Raw genomic sequence first — 19,232 nt, 5'->3', positions numbered from 1 at the left:
CAGTTATACTCTTATTTCATTGTTAAGTTTAGGTTGGAAACAAAAGATCTTGAAATGCCCAGTGGAAAAAGATCCAATCAGGATAATTTTCCTGTGGTATCTAGAAAGATACAGCAAAGCTAGCTGTCTCATTGGATAGGCCTTCAGGAGCTGAACAGGAGGCTGTAAACATTTGATCAGCTACCAACATAATGAGGAAGAGACAGAGGAATCGATCATGTTTTTATTTACAATGAGTGGGACCAATTTTATGAGAAAAGAACATCATTCAAGGCGTTCTAAAAGTTCTAGATACTTCACTGACTGGACATGAGCTGTAGTCTAACCAGGTTTCAGTCATTTGTTAGAATTAGAAAAGAGCAGCAGCTCTAAACCATGGCTCTTTACTGAAGTAGTCACTGTAAAACTGCAGTACATAAGGCAAATATGTTAATGTCTGTTGCAAGCTTGAAATAAAAAATATAGAATGTCCTTTACTATTATGATTATTAAGTATGATGACCATATGGATAATGTTTCTCCAGAATATCCTGTCTTCTATTGACAAGCTTTAAATATCTGTGTTTAATCTAGAATGGGCAAAAAATCATTTGCACCAGTGTTAGCTTACAAATCCTGTAAGGGTGCTAGCAGAAATAAAAAATCTTTCTAAAATTAATTAATCGTTTTTTTTTAATGGAGTTTTGACATTTATGGCCATGACTGAATGCCCAGCTCTAACAGTCACAGTTTGCTACTGATACGAGTATATACATATACAGTATGTTCTAAGGAAAAATAAGGTAACACATCCTCTACAAATAACACACTTAAATATGACATCCTGCAAATTTTAGAGCACATTTTCTGTGTAACACATTAGAAAGAAATAAAGCATACATAATTTAAATATAAAATAAAAAACTAAATATGCCATAACCTTTGCACAGGCCTGTATTTTATGTTTTTTTTTTCTGAATATGTTACATTCAACAGATAAATTGTGTAATTAAGCACAATTAAACAAGCAATTGTGTGTTAAAATGTATAGAAGTACATTTTCTCTGTGGAGGATGTGTAACTTTCACTTACAAAATCAGCAGAACATGTAATCATGGGCGCCCAAACTTTTCCATACAATGGTACATACAATTGAAATGTTAACCATCCTAAAAAAGTACACATTGAGTGCGTTTACATGCCCTCAATACTCCAATCATAATCAGATTTCTGCAATTATCCGATTATTCAAATGATCATGTAAACAGCATACTCTGATTTAGAAATCTGATTAAGAATTTCAATAAAGAGAGCTGGACTTTAGCTCAATAATCAGACTTCTCGGTGCATGTAAACTCTTACTCTGATTTCTTTCGGATTTCTCAGTCTGCACATGTGTGAATGCAGACTGGAAATAAGCAAGCAGAGTTGCTGCGAGATGGCAAAACACTTTTGGAGCGATGAAGAAATCATCTACATTCTCTATGGAATGAAGTATTTCAATATTCTTCGTTCTCTAGATGATGTATGTTCATATTTTCAGGTAAAGTGGTGCAATGTTTTTAAAAAAGGTCACAGCATAAAATTTGAGTTTTACATTACGTTTATATCACGTCAAGCTTATTGGCCGGTGGCAAAGCAGAAATCTGTTTACTGCCTGACTCATGTAGACCTGGAGTTTCCACATTATTTGATTACTCAAGTGCATGTAAACACGTTCATCGGATTACTGACAAAATCTGACTCTAATACAAATAATACTAGGGAAAATGTGGAAATATTCATAAATAACTCAGTAATATCCATATGACAAGTGAGTCGCCCTCTGGCACAAAAAAGTGTGCCTGGTAAATATAACTTGCATTAAATCTTTTTATTTGATTCACAATCAGTAAGTCTACAATAGACATTCCAGGATGACGGTAACAAGCTAGTAAAAAAGTGTCCTCGTAAATAAGAAGTCATTGGTGTTCTTCTGCCTTTAAAACTCACTGGAAAGAATGGATCAATTCAAATGTCTTAAAGAAATCAGCCTGGGAGAAAAAACAGTTACAAAAGGACACAGATCATACTTTTGACATTTTCAAAGCAGTTTTTACATGCTTATGTATTCTTTTCTTCATGGAAATGAGAAAATCCAATCTCTCTCCCTATGGTAGGCATTCACCAACTTAACTATGATTTTTTTGCATGCTTTTGCCAAGTATGCTCTGTTGTTTGGCTGGCCTACTTAAGCCAGTAGGAAACACTGGATGTTTTGTCTCATTCCGTGCACGTAGCAACCTCCACAATTTATGTTTTATTTTATTTTGCAGGGACATGGGAAAGTGTTTTATGTTGGGGTGATGAAATTTTAAGCTTTACATGACATGAACGATCATGCAGAATTATGTATTTTTCCATTTTAAATTTTTTGATAATTTACATGTAACAGATTGAGTCATACTGTACTATAATGAGGTGAGAGACAGCAACATTTAAATATAACTGATACTTCATACCACTTATGCACATCTTTACTTTACTCTCTCATTATGGATAACTTTATGTAAATTAAATAAAAGGGGAATTCTACCAATTCTTTTCAAATGTTTATTTGTTGTCCACAGGACACCTTTCCACTTCCCCTCAGTCCATATTAAATGAGCTCAGGCCCAGAGAAGGTGGCAGCATTTCTGGATCCTGTTTATATGTGGTTTCTTCTTTGCATTTTAGAGTTTTAACTTGCATTTGTGGATGCAGCGATGAACTGTTTTCACAGACAGTGGTTTTCAGAAGTGTTCCTGAGCCATTCACAAGTGTTCACAATTTTTGAATGACTCAGTCCTTGACATGTAAACAGAGTCATCCAGAGTGGTTTCACATGAAACATTGTAGAGAAACTTACAGACTCTGATTTATTAACAGTGGTGGTGATGAGAGCCAGGGGTCACAATGTCTGCATACAAAACAAATATAGTCTTTTTACTTACAATCTAGAAACTGCACATGTCTTCTGAGTATGTATATAATGTTGAGGATGGTTGATAATGGTACCTCAACTTGTGCATGTTTTAGCAACACGTAAATAAAAATAAAAAAAATACAAATCCTCTCTAGAACAAACACATGGGTCTTTGCTACAGTCAAATTATTAAAAAATTGTTTTTAGCAGTAGCCGTCCTGAATGTGGAGGTGCTGCAGTGTTCACAGCACCCCTACTTTCTGCATCCATGAATAATTGTAGTTTTAAAATGGGCAGAGGTGTGGTATCTGTAGAGAATGTGTACTTATTTTTATGTAATTTGACCAGGGGTGTCCAAACTTTTGCATACAACTGTATTTTGACAGCTGCTGTTTTGTCCCATTTTCACAAAATCCAGTTTCCATTTTTTGTGTCTTTAACAAATTCCAAAGAGAAGATATTTTATATTGTTTTGAATACTGTGTTGTTTGGCTGGCCTACTTGAACCAACATGAAACCCTGGATGTTTTGTCCCATTCACTGCACATAGCAACCATTGCATTGGATAAAATCTGAGCTGTTGATATGTCTACCAACCAGATGTTTTAATTTTTTTACCGTTGTCTAAGCACCTTGCATTAGAACGTGACTGTAGTAGTCTTTACTGTGCCTCTTTGTTGGTCATCAGTGAGCTAATGGGCAGTGGTAAGACTTCATATAAGAAGCATTGCTGCTCTTTAGATTCAGTGCTCTTAGCATGGCAGTGGTGAGCTGTATGACGTTTTCATGTTGCTGTGCATTGGACCTGAGATCTTTAATATGGCCTGTGAAAGAGTTTTGGCTGAGGTCCTCCTTCCACGTGGCAGTGACTGAAAAGCCAGCAGTGGAGGGGCAGACTATGTGACTCACACTGCCTCTGTTTTCGTTAGACTTGGGCCAACTTCCAGAGCTCACGTTACATGGCCTGACTGTGGGGGCACACAGGAGAGCAGCTCCGGAGCTACTCCACAGCCCAGCGCTGTAAAGTTCAATGGAAAATGTTTCATATTTCATCTTATTTAGCTCTGCTGTAGAACAGTTATTCATAATGGAGGGCTTTTTTGTTCTGGCATTGCTAATCATGTGAAGATCACAAGTGAACTTAGTGTTTCCCCACATATAGGCTATACTTGGTTCCCCAATGCACAGTCATATTTAAATGTTTGAATACCCCAGTCAAATGACATGTTTTGTTGATTTTAAGTGAAGTGAGTGTAAATCTTCTACATGGAACAAACTTAAACATGGCATTATTATGAAAATCTCAGTGCACAGTTTGTAGTTATTTGGTGAGTTTAAAAAAATGGAAAAAATAAAACAAAATATAAAATGTGGCATAACTTGTGTGCAGTTTTTTGAGTATGTTAAATTCAGCAAATCAACAGTAAAAATGTAATGAAATGTGCAAAAGTGTGTTCTCTGTAGAGCATCACTCTATTTGCCTGTTGTCACTTTAGTGAAGTCATTTATAGTGTTGTCACAATACTGAAAATGTCAGCTTAAATATGATACTTTGAAATATATTGAAATTTGATACCATGTTCTATGCCAAGGGCAGATAAAATTGAGGGTCTTTTATTTGTTTAGATACACATATCCAAATAAACATTTGATTTCTCATGTACATCACTGTTCCAAAGTGAGGCTTAAGTTCACACAAGCAGTGCAGATAGAGTGGAATGAGGGACAAACACAGCTACTTTGGTTATTAAGGCCAAGAACCTTAATTCTTTATTTAACATCAGAAGCATTCAGTTGTCAACACACCTAAATGCTAAGGCCATCACCTGATGCTTTAAGGTAACTTCAAGTTAGCTTAGCTGTCATTAGCACTTATGGCTCTTAGCACAAAAAATAGGATGATAAATATTTACCAGGATGATAGTTTAGACACCTTGTTAAATGTTTCAGTGATGCTTAAAACAGGAGCAATCACCATCCTCTTGGAACTCGCTGTACAGGTCAGTGTGCTAGTAATGCTAGTAACATTTTCTGATAAGGACATTTAGACTTTCAAACTATTCCAACATGTAGTTTTAATATGAGGCTGAAGTTGTCTTCCTGTTCAGCAGTTCCCCAATTTTCCCGTTCCACCTTAAATGGTGCAGCAGTTACATTCTGGCACCTGAAGCTGGTGAATAAGAAACTGACTTCAGCTTTGTAGTTTTAATGCTGGTAGTATTTTTGATAAGGTGATTTAAGCTATTAAAATTCCACCTAGAGTTTTGTGTACAGAGGAGTCTATAAACATACACTATGGTAGGACATTTCGACAAGGTAGCACAATTCGTCAGAACAGCCTGTCTATCCTTATTTGCTTCAAAGCCAAGGTATGTCCACACAGCACTCCTGATGTTTTCTTTGTCGACTGAGATTGGTCGCAAAGGCTGTGATCTCGCTCCAGCTTCCATTTAGCATAACAAACGGTCTCACTAGCGGTGTGTTATGGAAGCCTATGTGTGTCAAAAGAAACCACAAGCAGAAAAGCGCATTTGATATGATTAATATTGATACTGCAGGAAACGAGTATTGTACAATTTCAAAATGTTCAGTATCAATATGTATTGATATATTTTTAACAACACTAGTCACTGAGGTGCTTCACATCTAAAAACAAAATACAGAAATGCTTATTTATTGGGGGACAAACTGAAACTTTATCCAAACTTAGCATATCTGTGGACACATTTCCTTGTTTTAAGTTCTTCACACTTTTTTACAAACTGAAATTGTTTGAAATGAAAGCAGATTCAACATTTATACACTATAAAAACAGAAATCTGTAAATAAATAAATAAATAAAGTAAAAATGGTCAAAACGGTAAAAATCCGGCAGCACGGGTGCCAGACAAAACCTGTTAATTAACTGTAAAAGTATGTACACTGGTACTGGTATGGTACAAATGTACAGTGGTACTGGTATGGTACAAAAATTGTAGAATTACAGTCATTTAATTTCTTCAATTCTGCCTTTTGCTGTTGTTCAACAGTTTCACTATTGAACTAGTTATTCTGACATACAGTATTTTACCATAGTGATAACAGTAACAACTAAACTAAGATTAAAATAAACACAAATGTCTGTGAAATATAGATGATATTTTTTTTTACAGTGACAATGTTATTTTTGCTTAATGACAATGAAAAAACACTACAAACAAGACCCTTTACAGCCTTTTCTCTGGCTGCACAAGTATCAAACTGAAGATTTGGAGCAGGACGTGGAAGATGCAGTCCTCTTAGTTATTTTTAGAGAAGTAGGAAACAAACTAGTTTGGCATCCTGGAAAAAATGAAACTGCAAAGAAATGAAAAATGCCTTTGCCTTAGATTTTCCCTGGTATTTCTGTGGAAATTTGAAACCATCCCAAAATACAGCTCCTAGTACTCACATCAGAGTATACAGGCCAAATGGAATAATTTATTAAAGCATTATTTTCTCTATATTTAATAATTTCCCCAAGCCCAGTATTTTAGCTACTAAATGTCATAACATATCTTCTGCTATTTATAACTGAACACTGATTGATTGCATTCTCTTAAAGCCCCAGTCAAAAATTGCTGAAATGGCACCATGACCACTCAATGGCTGGCTCAGCGTTTACAATATTGCTTGTGTTTTCTTTTTTGTCTTTTTTGAAAACTGTACAAGAGCCTGTTGCAGTGATCTCTGGTCAAGGCTTTAATTAGAAAATGTAGCTATTTGCACTTATTGCAACTTTTCCATAGAAAAGTTTGCATGAGTGTACAAAACAAACTGCGCAAAATCAGTGTCAAAAAGAAAAAAGAAAACCAAATCCTGAAAAAGGTACTTGAATCAGAAAAAAGGAAAATAATAATGCTCTAAATTATCCTAATATTTTAAAATCAGTAAATATTTAATTGGTTTAGGAATTTTGTCTAGATTTTAATAACGCTAATTTGATCTGGTCATAAAAATCTAAAATTAGTAAAACTAGCATATGAATTTTGTTTGTTTGCAGCATTTTCTTGAAATCGATTAAATTTCCGAATTTCTTGAAATGAGAATGCTTGAGCATAACTACATGGGTAAAAATGTCTTTAAAATGGCCTCAAACCATTAATTAACCCATAATTTGAAATGTGTTCCAAAGTCTGAAAATCATTGTGTAACCTTAACAATTGCCGCTACCAAAACGCATATTTTCTGCAATTTAGTAAACTGTTTTAATGAAAAATGTGTGTACAACTGTTCAAAGCTGTGTTAGCTAGTCATGTACTGCTCGAGTTCTGCTCAAAACGAGCAAGAATTTTCACTACTGAAATATTAGGTGAAGTTTCAGAGGCATTCTTAATGTTTTGGTAGTGACAAAATGAAATGTTCAATCATTTGTTTTAAGGGTCATTCATAATAAATGAAAGTCAGTTGAAAGTATGAAATGTGCTTTTATTTCTGATTTTGAACCAGTTTGATGATGATCTGTATACAAATCTAGTCTAGTCTGCTATTTGTTAAAGAAAAAAGCAAGATATTCAAGGTTTTCTGGCTTATTAAGATTTCATTGTTTGCAGTGTAGTAAATGAAACTGGGAATTATACATCTATGTTTAACACTGTCAGTTACTGCAGTCTCCTGTTTCAAGTTGTTTTCTGCCAAGTCCAGGGTTGTGGGGTTTCTCTCAGGGCATGTAACCTATGTGAGAAGGTGATGGAATTTACCAGAATAGGGGGAGGGGGTGTATCCCAGCTGGGAAAAACATGACCTACTCAATACTTCATGACAAAGGTGTACAAGGTCAGGTTAATTGTTTGCTCTGGTATTCCAGGAGGAGTATTGCCCATTCCTCATGTAGGCAGTATCAGCTATTACTGATCGTAGAATCAAGTTCAAAGAATTATTTTGAATTTGTAAATGTTCTTTATTTCACGGATAAATGGGTACAGTATACCAGTATATCAGCCAGGCCTGTCCCAATCAGCTGATGATTAATCGCCATATAAATAACTGAGATTAACAGTTTAATCCCATTTTACAGTAGCCATGAAAATGCAATTTCTGCCTTTTTTTTAAGGTTCATTCGTTACTGAAGAAAAAACATGCATTTTTTTCTTCAATAATGTTAATATATACTACATGTCCAAACTTATCCAGACACTCTTTCTAATTAGTGAATTCAGTTGCGTTTAGGTGCACAAATTGCTGACACAGGGGTTTAGTTCTGCACACACAACTTGTGTAATCTCCATAGAAAAGCACTGCCAATAGAATGGGATGCTTTAGAGTGGCCACACATGAGCATGTCCAATGCCAAGTGTAGGTTGGAGAGGTATAAAGCCCCCTAGCATTGGGCTGTGGAGCAGTGGAACTGCCTTCCCTGGAGTGATGGAGCTCCACCAAAACCTTTGTGATGAGTTGGGGTGGTGTTGGTGAACTGGAACTAATCATCCAACAGCAATAAAAAAATATTTTATGTGATTATACTAATTAAAATGATTAAAGTCAGTTTCCATTATGCTGGAAGAATGGCCACTAGAGGGCCTGCCAAAAGAGTTTGTTGGGTTTGTTTATTAATTGTTCACAACTATAAAAATACAATCCCAAAGTGACCAAATTGGCTAATTAACTATTGCGCCTTCTAGCTGTCAGCTTCAGACTGGCAACAGAAACAGCACCAGCTCAAATAAACAAACATTACTCACTGCTGCCATCTAAAGGTGTTATTGCAATGGTCAGAAATTGCTTGTTTTTGTGAGACTAGAATTCCAGAATTCAGCACCATTGGCCAACTGTGCTTGCACACAAAGGAATCAGACTTCTGCATTTAACCCATCCATGCACACTAGTAAACACACACACTACGGGGCAATGAGCACACCTGCCCAGAGTGGTGGGCAGCCCTATCCACGGTGCCCAGGGAGCAGTTGGGGGTTAGGTGCATCGCTCAAGGGTACTTCAGTCATGACCTGTCAGTTCAGGGGATCGAACCAGGGACCTTCTGGTCACAAGGCTGGTTCCCTAACCTCCAGCCCACGACTGCACGTGCCTTATCAAATTTTCTGCTTGTGGTCAGCTATCAGGCAATTGAGACAGGCCTAATATCAGACTCTAAACCGCTTATCCTTCTGAGTCACGGGAGGGGCTACTGGAGCCTATCCCAGCGGTCACTGGGCAGAAGACAGGATACACACTTGACAGGTCGCCAGTCCATCACAGGGCAGGCAAAAAAATTACTCATTATAAAAATCAATAAAGTGTCCTGAAGATGAGTTTATGACATGTAGTCTTTCTTTATTGGGCTTGAGGCCCTTTATATATTAACATAGAAACGTGATACAATTCCATCTCATGAGTGCTTAGGTAATGTTGATACTTGCAAGCTGTCTTTATCCCACAGAGCCTTGCAGTCAATCTAACCCAGAGTTGTATACATAAAACCCCCACACTTATTAAAGAGGGTTGAACACTATAGCAGTAATATGTCTGCGATGGATAGCAGCTTCAAACATGACCCACTTTTCAATCCCACTGTTGTTGTGCTTGACCGAACCTATTCACTTCAGTGTCTGTATCAATAGAAGTCTGGATGTTGACTCTGGCGGGGCAGATAACAGCTGGAGCCCACAGTGGAAGAGAAAATAAGATGTTTTGTCCTTCCTCACATGATTCAGTGTCAGCTGGACATACTTTAGAATCTGCTCTGTGTTGCCACCTTTCAGTTATGTGATCCTGCTGCATTACATCTCAGTTATATTAAAATCTTTTTTTACACCATTTGAAAATGGTAGCTGTTCTTTATGTTATGAACATTCCATGATGAATAGAAATAGACATGCTCCAGAGTTACTTTTTAATCAAATCTGTTTGCAGTGAATGAGTTTGAGGGATTGAGTTTAATATGTTATATTTGTGGTGTAGTATTTTGTAGCGAAGCTCAACCTCATCAGTTTGACAGAATTCACAATTTTACATTGCTTTCATGTTTTCATTCATCAGTATTTTCTCACTAAATACCCTGCATACATTATACATTGTATAACCTTAGGAATCTTTGTGGTGTCCTGGCTAGCTTAGCCACTGATCTAAAGACTATTAAATACAACTAAGCTAGCATTTGTGTTACTCTTACCTTCATTATCAGACAAAATAAAAAAAAAATAAAAAAAATAAAAAAAACAGCGGTTCCATCTTCATTCGGCACAAAATGGATGCCAGAGACAAGTTTTTTTACCCTTTCAGCTGGAGAAAGTTCCAGATAGCATAGTAGATACCTTGCTAACTTCAGCTTTTAGCTTGTTGTCCTCCTCACCTGATCAGTCAATTTTGTTGCTTGACTACTCCATTTTCTCCATTATAATGACAATTTGAAGGTGTCCCCTCAAATGTAATGACAATTCGAAGCTTTCCCCTAAAAAAATCTATCCCAAAGCAGTTTGCACCTTCAAGATCATCATTAGAACTCCTAGTAAAGTCCTAGTGTTTAAAACCTGAAAATCTCAGTCTAGATACTACTGCAGCACTGCTAGATGCAAGTAAGTATGTTTACAGATGAAGCAATGGTTACAGTTTTTATTCTGGCCAAAATATCCCTTTTGGGACATTTTTTCCTCTCTTATAAAGTTACTGTTTCACCTTTGCAATGACATTTAAGTCAAACAGCTGCATCTGAAAAAGTTGAAGACACTTTGAAGTGCAGCTCTGAGAGTGCATATGCCTGCTACACTGTGAATAAAAGCTAAGGCCGCTGCTAACTTTGACAAGCTTTGGTGAGTCGGCTAAAGGATAAAACATATCGTTTCTATCATTTGAAAGATATTGAACGCTCATGTGTGGATGTGTGGACTCTGGAAGTTGTTCCCTATGATAAAATCATAATCAGTTCGGACAAGATATGCGCTGAAGAACTGGAACAATTTGTTCTGGACCCTCTGTTCTGGCTGGCCTGGATTTGCTGTTGTAGTGCATGTTGAGACTAAAAAGATGTTTATGAGCTTCTGGCTGAGGTTCACGTGATCAGAACAGGGACCACGAAGCATCTCCCCCTGACCTTTTATTGAGATTCAGCTGCAGCAATGTCCTCACAAATCTGGGTCAGATAGAATTAAAGGCAGTTTTGAAAGACAGAAGTTGATCCAGAAGGCACGGTGTTATGAAGCAATTTGGATTTGATTAAGGTCAGGGACAAAGATTTCTTATATCTTACTGCAGTTTTGTTTGAGTTGACATACTGACAGTATAACAGGTTTGGACGACCATTGTAGGTCATGAAAATGTGTAATTACTTGGTCAATTAATTCTGCGAAGAATTTGCCTAGTGAAATCATTTTGGATGGACTTAAAAACAGCCCATCTGGCTGAAGGTGAAGGGTGGAACTTATGTAAACCATGTGTGTATACTAAAACAATACCATAGCCATCATTAGACGGACACTGAGATTTATGAGGGATACCAAGCCAAACGTATTCATTTCTACAGCTTAAGGCAAATTTCTACAGTTTGAGCACATATTTTATTGGTTTTCTAAGTGTGAATAAGGTAAAGGGGCATTGCAGCCTAATCTGTTATTTAGTGGTACCCTAAAATGAGATTTTCTGGCCAAAATGGGAAAGCTTAAATTTAAGGCACAAAAGTTTTTGTTTTATTTATGCTTTTTGTCGCGACTCCCTCAGGCCCAGCTAAGACTACAGCCAGCTCAGCTGCCTCAAACTACAATTCCCAGAACCCCTCGCGCCCTAACATGACTCAGGACTCATTCAGATCCACCTGTCCACGTTCAGCTTCTCCAGACTTCTAAATCACTTTCACCTGTTCCTCTGTGTATTTAACCAGTCAGTTTGTACATGCACTTTGTGAAGTATCATCTCCTTGTTGTGCACACTGAGCGTTTCCTTCATGTCTGTTAACACATTTACATGTATGACCTGTTTTCTGTTTATGACCTTGCTTTTTGTCTTGCCCCTTTGCTCAGTTTTGAATCTCTGATTTTTGATGATCCGTTTGTTTTTCGACTGTGGTTTTGGATGATCCTTTTGGCATTAAAGCTTTTAACTTTTAAGCCTTGTCTGTTCGCGTCTGGTTCCGTCTGCCACCGTTACACTTTTAAAGAAAGAATCCAAACACAAAAGCATTTTTACATTTTTACTGTCGTAAATCTGCTTTCAGTCTGACAAAACTGAGCTGACAATAAATAAATATAATTTTCAGAAATTAAACTTGCTAAAATGATTGCAGTATGTAGGCTAGAGTATGTGCCACGAAATCCAACGCCATAAACAGCAGAGAACAGTTGGTCGTCCAAGGCAATGAATTCCTGAGGTTTTAGTTATACTTCACACTTTTGCAGTCATTTATGAATTTCTTTCATCATTTAAAGAAAAAAAACTGAGGCTACATGTGACATTAGTGTGCTAGCAGGGACTTTCCTTTTGCTTCTGTTGTTTTGCTGTATTCCGTGTATCGAAGTGGTATCAAACCTGTAGTGGAGAAATTCTTGGTTGTTGTGTCCTATCTTGATACATGGTATGAACAGAGTTCCATGAACAGAGTTATCTGTTCCACCTTATTTAGTTATTCTGAGATTTAATATCATGATGCATATTGTGTATTGTGAAAATGTTTTGCGATGTAATATTTTTGTCATGTGGTCCACCCCTAGATGTGGCAATGGTTACATTTTTCAATTTGCATAAACGTGGGCACTTTTAATGCACGAATACTATTTATTTGCTGAATTCGACATATTCATCATAGTTAAATTAGCAAGAACATAGAAATTGTGCCATAACATTTGGGCCACATTTAACTTCTTTGCATTTAGAAAATCAACAAAATGTACATGACTGTACATTTTATGACTGTGCTCCTGCAGCTTCACTGTTGTCTGGCTTCAGTAAGTGTATGAAAAAAGCTGGACTGCCAAGTTGCAGAGGTTCATAATTGCATCTTTGAAATCTTTATGTTGGAAGTGTATATTGCTCCTTACAGAACTTCTGCATAGGATGCCTGTAAATGTTAGGTTGGAGTTTAAATTTAGGCTGGCTATCCTTGCTTTATGAGACAATGAAATACCACAAGGCCTCTTTAAAAGTGGGCGTTGAGTGAGAAACACCCCATTACAGCAAGCTAAATAAACACAGTGACCTCACCGTTTAATTACAAATGCATACTCTGCACGGGATGTAACTTTTCTTCATCAGCGCTTTAGTGCGTAGCTCCAGGCATGGCAACATTCAACAGTCTGCATAAAAAGTAATAAGTACTTAGTACCAAGAATTTAGTAATCATGATTACTTTTGTAATGATTTTGAAAGGCAGTTTGCATATATGCGGCTGTCTGTGCTGCCAGTGAGAGAGGCAGATTGAGAAAAAGTAGGAAATGATCTTATAGCCATACTCTAAATTCGTTCATCTCTTTCTTGAATTTAAGGCACAGAAGTGGCTATTTCTGCATTTCAATCTTCTTTTCAACTTTAATATTATGATCATGAAAATTATGATCACAAACAACCCTTGTACCACAAACTACTATTTCAACAAGCATACAAACAGTAATGTACTTCACATATACTTTGCATCCAACAGCAGAGGCAGCAGCATGCTTCTTTCACACAGTGACAGAAAACAGATTTCAGTGAGTCAAAGGGAACAAAGTCTTATCGTGTATTTTAATGTATTGCCAGAATAAAGTTAAATCCTGATACTAGCAGGATATTAAGCTTTCCCAGAAGTCCTGTTGTGTAATCTTACAATTAATGATGCACTGAAATGAAAATTCTTGACTGAAATCAAAACTTTATATAATAATGCTGCTGATGCTTCAAAGGCAATATGGTCAATTTGGAAAAGAGAACTGATGTCAGGCTTGGACAGAATTCAGATGCTTGCAGACCACAGTGAAGTAAAATAGGTTTATTAACAAAAGGAGTATCCAAAAACAAGGTCAACTGGTCCAAAGTCAAAAGCCAGATCACAAAAACAGTAACCATGAGGAAAGTCCAAAAAACAAAGTCCGAAATCCAGAAAAGAAGGTCAACCTAGAAAGCACAACAATACTGAGAGGGCTAGGCAAAAGGCAAGGTCAAAAACAAACAAAGGCTATACTTCGCAAAGGTCCTATGCTAAAGGCTGGGCTATATACTAAACTAATAGGTCACATGAAACAATCAACAGGTGATGTGAATCTTTAGATGAAGCAGACCAGTGGAGAGTCATGTGAGGGAGATCTGTGGTCATGTGATCAAGTGAGGTGTTCTGAGAGATGGAGCCCGAAGGTGGCGACAGCGGAAATGTAGGGAAGCGTGTCAACCAATCTGAGTACTAATTTCATTTTAAACAGCTTGCTAAATAATATTAAACATTGGAACATTTTGAAAATATAATACTTCATGGATTTTAAAGTTACAGCTGAATTCCAAAGCGAGTTCCCTATAACGGCAAGAAAACACCTCTTTTTTTTAATGTAAACTACATGGATGTAGCTTTGGAACTGCATCTAGCAGTCTCAAGTTTCTCCAGCATGAAAGTTACTTTAATGTCCCTCATTTAGAGAAGGAAAAGCCATAAACCTTGGCAGGATCTAACAAATGCATGTGCTTGCATCTGTGTTGAATGCATCTGTGCTGACCAATGCAGGACAGCGAAGGAAACAATGAGTTTTTAATCACTATTTGTGATTTTCATTAAGATTAACATTTGCAACATTAACAAATGTGAGATTGTGACACTTCATTGTAGGCCTACATTGTATGGCTAAAAGTATGTGGACACCTGTCCATCACACCTATATGAGCTTGTTGGGCATCTCGTTCTAAAACCATTGGCATTTATATGGAGTTGCCCCCCATTAATTAATATGGAGTTGCTTACATTTTACACTAATGGCACTTACAGTTGACTGGGGCAGATCAAGCAGGGCAGAAATTTCACTAACTGATTTTAGACACCTGTTAGAAATGGGTGTGGCTAATCATCTGAATATGTAATAATTTGGAGGGGTTTCCATACACTTTAGGTCATCTAATTTTTATTTTGGCCAACATTTTCAGCCTTTTTTCTCTTTTGGTCAAAAATTGAAAGTGCCAGTTTTTCATTTTCAGACAATCATTTTCTGTGTCACTGACATTCTGAATAACTAGAATGCTGTCCAAACAGACACAGGACCTTTAAAAGTTGAGAGTTTTGTTTTTCTATACTATTCAAATGTAATTACATAATTACACGTTATTACAAAGTGAGTTATGCAGTGAATCACTTTGTACTTTTCTGTGTCAGCAGGTTTGAGTCTGCACATCTGACTTTATTTGTTTCAATTTCATGTTTTGACAGAAGCATGCTTTCTGTAAACAGGGCCATATTTAGTTGTTCTAGGGGTCAAGGCAAAAGACAAGAATGGGGCCTCTGGAAGGACATTTTTAAATTAGTTGAGGCTCTGGGTTGAGGCTCCCACTACACTGCAAAAAATGATATCCTGATAAGTGAAATCATCTTAAATTAGTCATTATATTCATTATAAAAGCTGTATATATAGTCATTATATAAGATAAGCTATATAGAATATAAGATTTCTCCTTTTGATACTTTTGTAAGAATATTATAAGGTCATCTCACTATATTGGCAGATAATTTTGCTTGCTTTATGAATTATGTTTCAAACAAGCAAAATTAATTAATTATCTGCCTATATAGTGAGATAATTTGGTACAGAGTAACAGAATAACTTAGTGTGCAATGAGATTACTTTAAGAAGTATAATAATCCTATTACATTTTGAAATTACTTTGGACGGCTGTTTTTTTTGAGTAATTAACAGTAATTAACCCGACACTGGAATTATCTGTAATACTAGCACTATGTACAGTCTGCTGAGCCTGTGCCTGTTCTAACTGAAAAAATGTTATCTTTGGAGGTGTAGCGACAATTTTTTTGCTGTCCTCCCTGTTTTTGCATTTGGATGACTTTTTTGATTTTTCTTCTCTGCAACCAGAAAATCACACTTGAGAACATCCTCTCCCAAATGTAGATTATTGCTTGATTGCCTTTTCAGTACCAATCTGTCTACTCAGCCGTGTCATCACATGACAACATGGAATAGTCCATTGTAACCATGTCTGGGTGGGGCTGCATTGAAACTCATGAAAATAATCACTAGAATTGCAAATAACATATATAACAATATACATGTTTAAAATGTATTTATATTTTAGAATAGATTATTTAACATCAACACGTCTAGTGCATGTAATTTGTTTTTCAAGGAGCCCTTGGCTCATAGAGTCCCTAGACGGCTGCATACCTTTCCGCAAAACAAAGACTAGGTGCAGAACACTAACTTCATCAAATTCAAATATCACATGAAAATATAATATCAGCACTTTTGACAGAATTTCTTTGCTTGTTTACATGAGCTATGAGTGAGAAAAAATAATGTGAGAAATAAAATACTTATTTATCAGTTTACACTATGCTTTTATCACTTGTGATAACCTTGACTTTTAAGCGTTAAAGAAAGTGCTTTCATCTTTATTTAATAAGACATTCTACTGAACATGTATAAGCCATAGAAACTGTCCATGGCATAAATGCTTGACTTGTGCTGCAGTGCGGGCTGCACGGTTCGGATGGAGAGCGTGTTGAAGAGCGGCCGCCGGGGGAGAGGGTCCTGCGGGACATGAAGGAGAGCAGAGGGCAGGAGGAGCGCCTGCGAGAGATCCAGCAGCAGCTGCACCTCCTGGGACACAGCCAGCAGACCACTGTGAGTTCAAAGAGGCTGAACTACACTCAGACACAGGGAAACCCACACTTACCCCAGACCAAACACTTCCACTGTAAACACCATGTGCATTTAAGCTATACACTCACTGAGTGCAAGTGCAAGACAAAATACACGTGCAGTTTTTTTTAGGTCTGGGCTACGTCACCATACACTTAACCTGTGTTTGTAGATAGCCAGGCTTTTGTCCAGTTGTCCAGTTCAACAAAACAATTAAGCAAATGTTGCAAAACAATTGTGGGATAATTATGGGAATAATGCTGCATCTCCATCAGCTCTGAATAAAAGAATTGTAAAATACTTAAAAAATATTTCAGTTTAATGTTGAGCAGCTTCTCATTGCTGTTTGTTTATTTTTAAGGATGTATTTTAAAGGGCCCTTATCCTACATTTGTCTTGCAGTTTGTTTTTTCCACTGAGGTCCTTTCATGACCACTTGTGTGGTTCTGTTTACCAAAAAGCATTATAATTCGTTTGTGCATGACCATTTTCCGACCTCTTTTTATCCCTGAGAATTAAACAGGCTGCTTTTTGTTACTGTGCCTTTGGACTGAAATATATAAATGACATGTGTTCTGATTTGCTGCCCTGTATTATGCCTTATTCAGAAAGCAGTATGAGCTGATACACTCCTTATGGTTTCCGTGTGAATGGGCGGGGTCCAAATGCTGAAATACTGCAGGCTGAACGAGCGGATACGTGTAAATGCAGACTATCAAGAACTTTTGTTTTTAAAAATGGAGCACATCTTGTGAACTAAATAGAAGAACAAAGTTTGGATCCAGATTTCTCCTCAAAAGCCATGACATGGATTTATTAAATCACCAGCACAGCTGATTTAACGTAATGAGGTAATGATTTAGACAAACTAATTACTGGATGATAACTACAATAAATATACAGGGCTGCCACAAAGAAGAGATTTGGAAATGGTTATATGAACGCACTGATTTACATAAAATCACTGCTTATTGTATTAAATGTCATTCAAATACTGGTGGTTTTGAGCAAATGCACACTTACTGGGAAATGACAGATATTTAACAATGGAATTGTCTTTCCTTTTGTGCCTAAAACCTTTGCGCAGTACTGAACATCTAGACATTCACTAGTTATTCATAGGCCCTATATTGTACACATTGGCCCTTATTCATCACGTTGCATACAGTCAAATCTGATTGTAAGCTGAGCATGCGAAAATTTCAGCGATTCATCGGTTTCATCTTTGGTGTGTCTGTATGATCAGACTCACGTCTGGTAGGAGTGCGTGTAAATTTGAGCGTAAAAGTGTAACAGCCTGAAAAAAAATACTTGATTTGCGGCTAACTAACCGGAACTATTAGCATAATCGTCTCTACTACCAATAATAAGAATAAGCATAGAACATAACAGTAATGCTAGTAAGTTATGTGCATGGCAATCTAGTACAAAAGTAAATGTTCTTATTTTACATGTACATTGGTATAAACAAATCCTGCTATTCCACACTATTCCATGTTTCATTTATTCTTTCTAGTCGTCTTAATTTTAACCCTATAAAGTTTTGTCCCATAGGGGGAGCAGTGCACTCTCTGCTCCACCTCAAAGCTATAAGCACAGCTTTTGGCTCACGAGATGCTGAATGCTGTCGTTTTATTGGCTCCCTACTAAAGCGTCTGTATGAATTAGGGCGTGCTTTGCAGAGCAGTTTGTATGTTTTACGAACTCTGTGCACTTTGCTTTATGCAACTTTGATGAATAAGGGCCATTGTGCATATTGTTTGCCCACAAAACTAACATTAACCCTTTTAAAGCCAAAGAAAAATGTATGTATGCCATTTAATCTTCTCCTTTAATAATACGATTTCTCACTGCTGTTGCCATATTTATTTGATTTGTAAAAAATTTGATCTAACAAGTTTTGTTTTTGTCACAGAAACTACCCTTTAAAACAAGACACTGCATAAATAGGAACTTAACTTATTAGTCACGTTTTATCGTCTGATCAAACAAAATTTTCTTAAGAAACAAACAAAAAATAAGCATTTACTTATTCAAAAGAGTTCTGAGCTCTTTCAGAGCAAGTGCAAACTCATTCAGAACTCTATTTTGGATCAGTAAATACTTATTTTTGTTTGTTTCTTAAGAAAACAAACATCACAGTGCATCCAACAAAAAAGTCAGCATTGCGTGTCTTTTATATAGTGATGGAAAATGTGGTAACACTCAGAAAGCTCCAGTTTTACATGCTGATACATATTCCTGCCCACAGTGGACATGCATGCGCCATAGCTCCTCTAGCGGCAGACTTAAAGAGTTGTATTGTTGGCAAGACATCCAATTTGACAGGCTTAAACTAATTAGACAGCAGTCATATATTTAGGTTCCTCTAGGTTTTCAACATAGCTTTAGATTTACTTTAGCTAAGGTCACCTATTTGACTTGTTCTTATACTGCAAATTGTAAGAACCAGACATGATATTATTCTGCATTCACATGCTTGCATTGAAAAAACAGTGGTTCCCCACCACGTAGTGGTACGCAACTGACATCAGCATTAAGCC

The 19,232-nt window shown here is 36.8% G+C and overlaps 1 protein-coding gene across 3 annotated transcripts in view; it reads left to right on the top strand.

Annotated features, from left to right (window-relative positions):
• The window catches only part of fsip1 (fibrous sheath interacting protein 1), a 73,516-nt gene that overhangs the window by 32,242 nt on the left and 22,042 nt on the right, over positions 1-19,232 (top strand). For all 3 annotated transcript variants that reach the window (XM_036593512.1, XM_036593513.1, XM_036593511.1), the window contains exon 10: positions 16,519-16,671. In XM_036593512.1, coding sequence (XP_036449405.1) covers positions 16,519-16,671 — 153 coding nt within the window. The remainder of the gene's footprint in view (positions 1-16,518; positions 16,672-19,232) is intronic.

Source organism: Colossoma macropomum, unplaced genomic scaffold (genome assembly GCF_904425465.1).
Source record: "Colossoma macropomum unplaced genomic scaffold, Colossoma_macropomum, whole genome shotgun sequence".
Lineage (NCBI taxonomy): Eukaryota > Metazoa > Chordata > Actinopteri > Characiformes > Serrasalmidae > Colossoma > Colossoma macropomum.
Note: the sequence above shows the minus strand (reverse complement) of the source record. Positions and strands in the feature narration are given on the sequence as shown.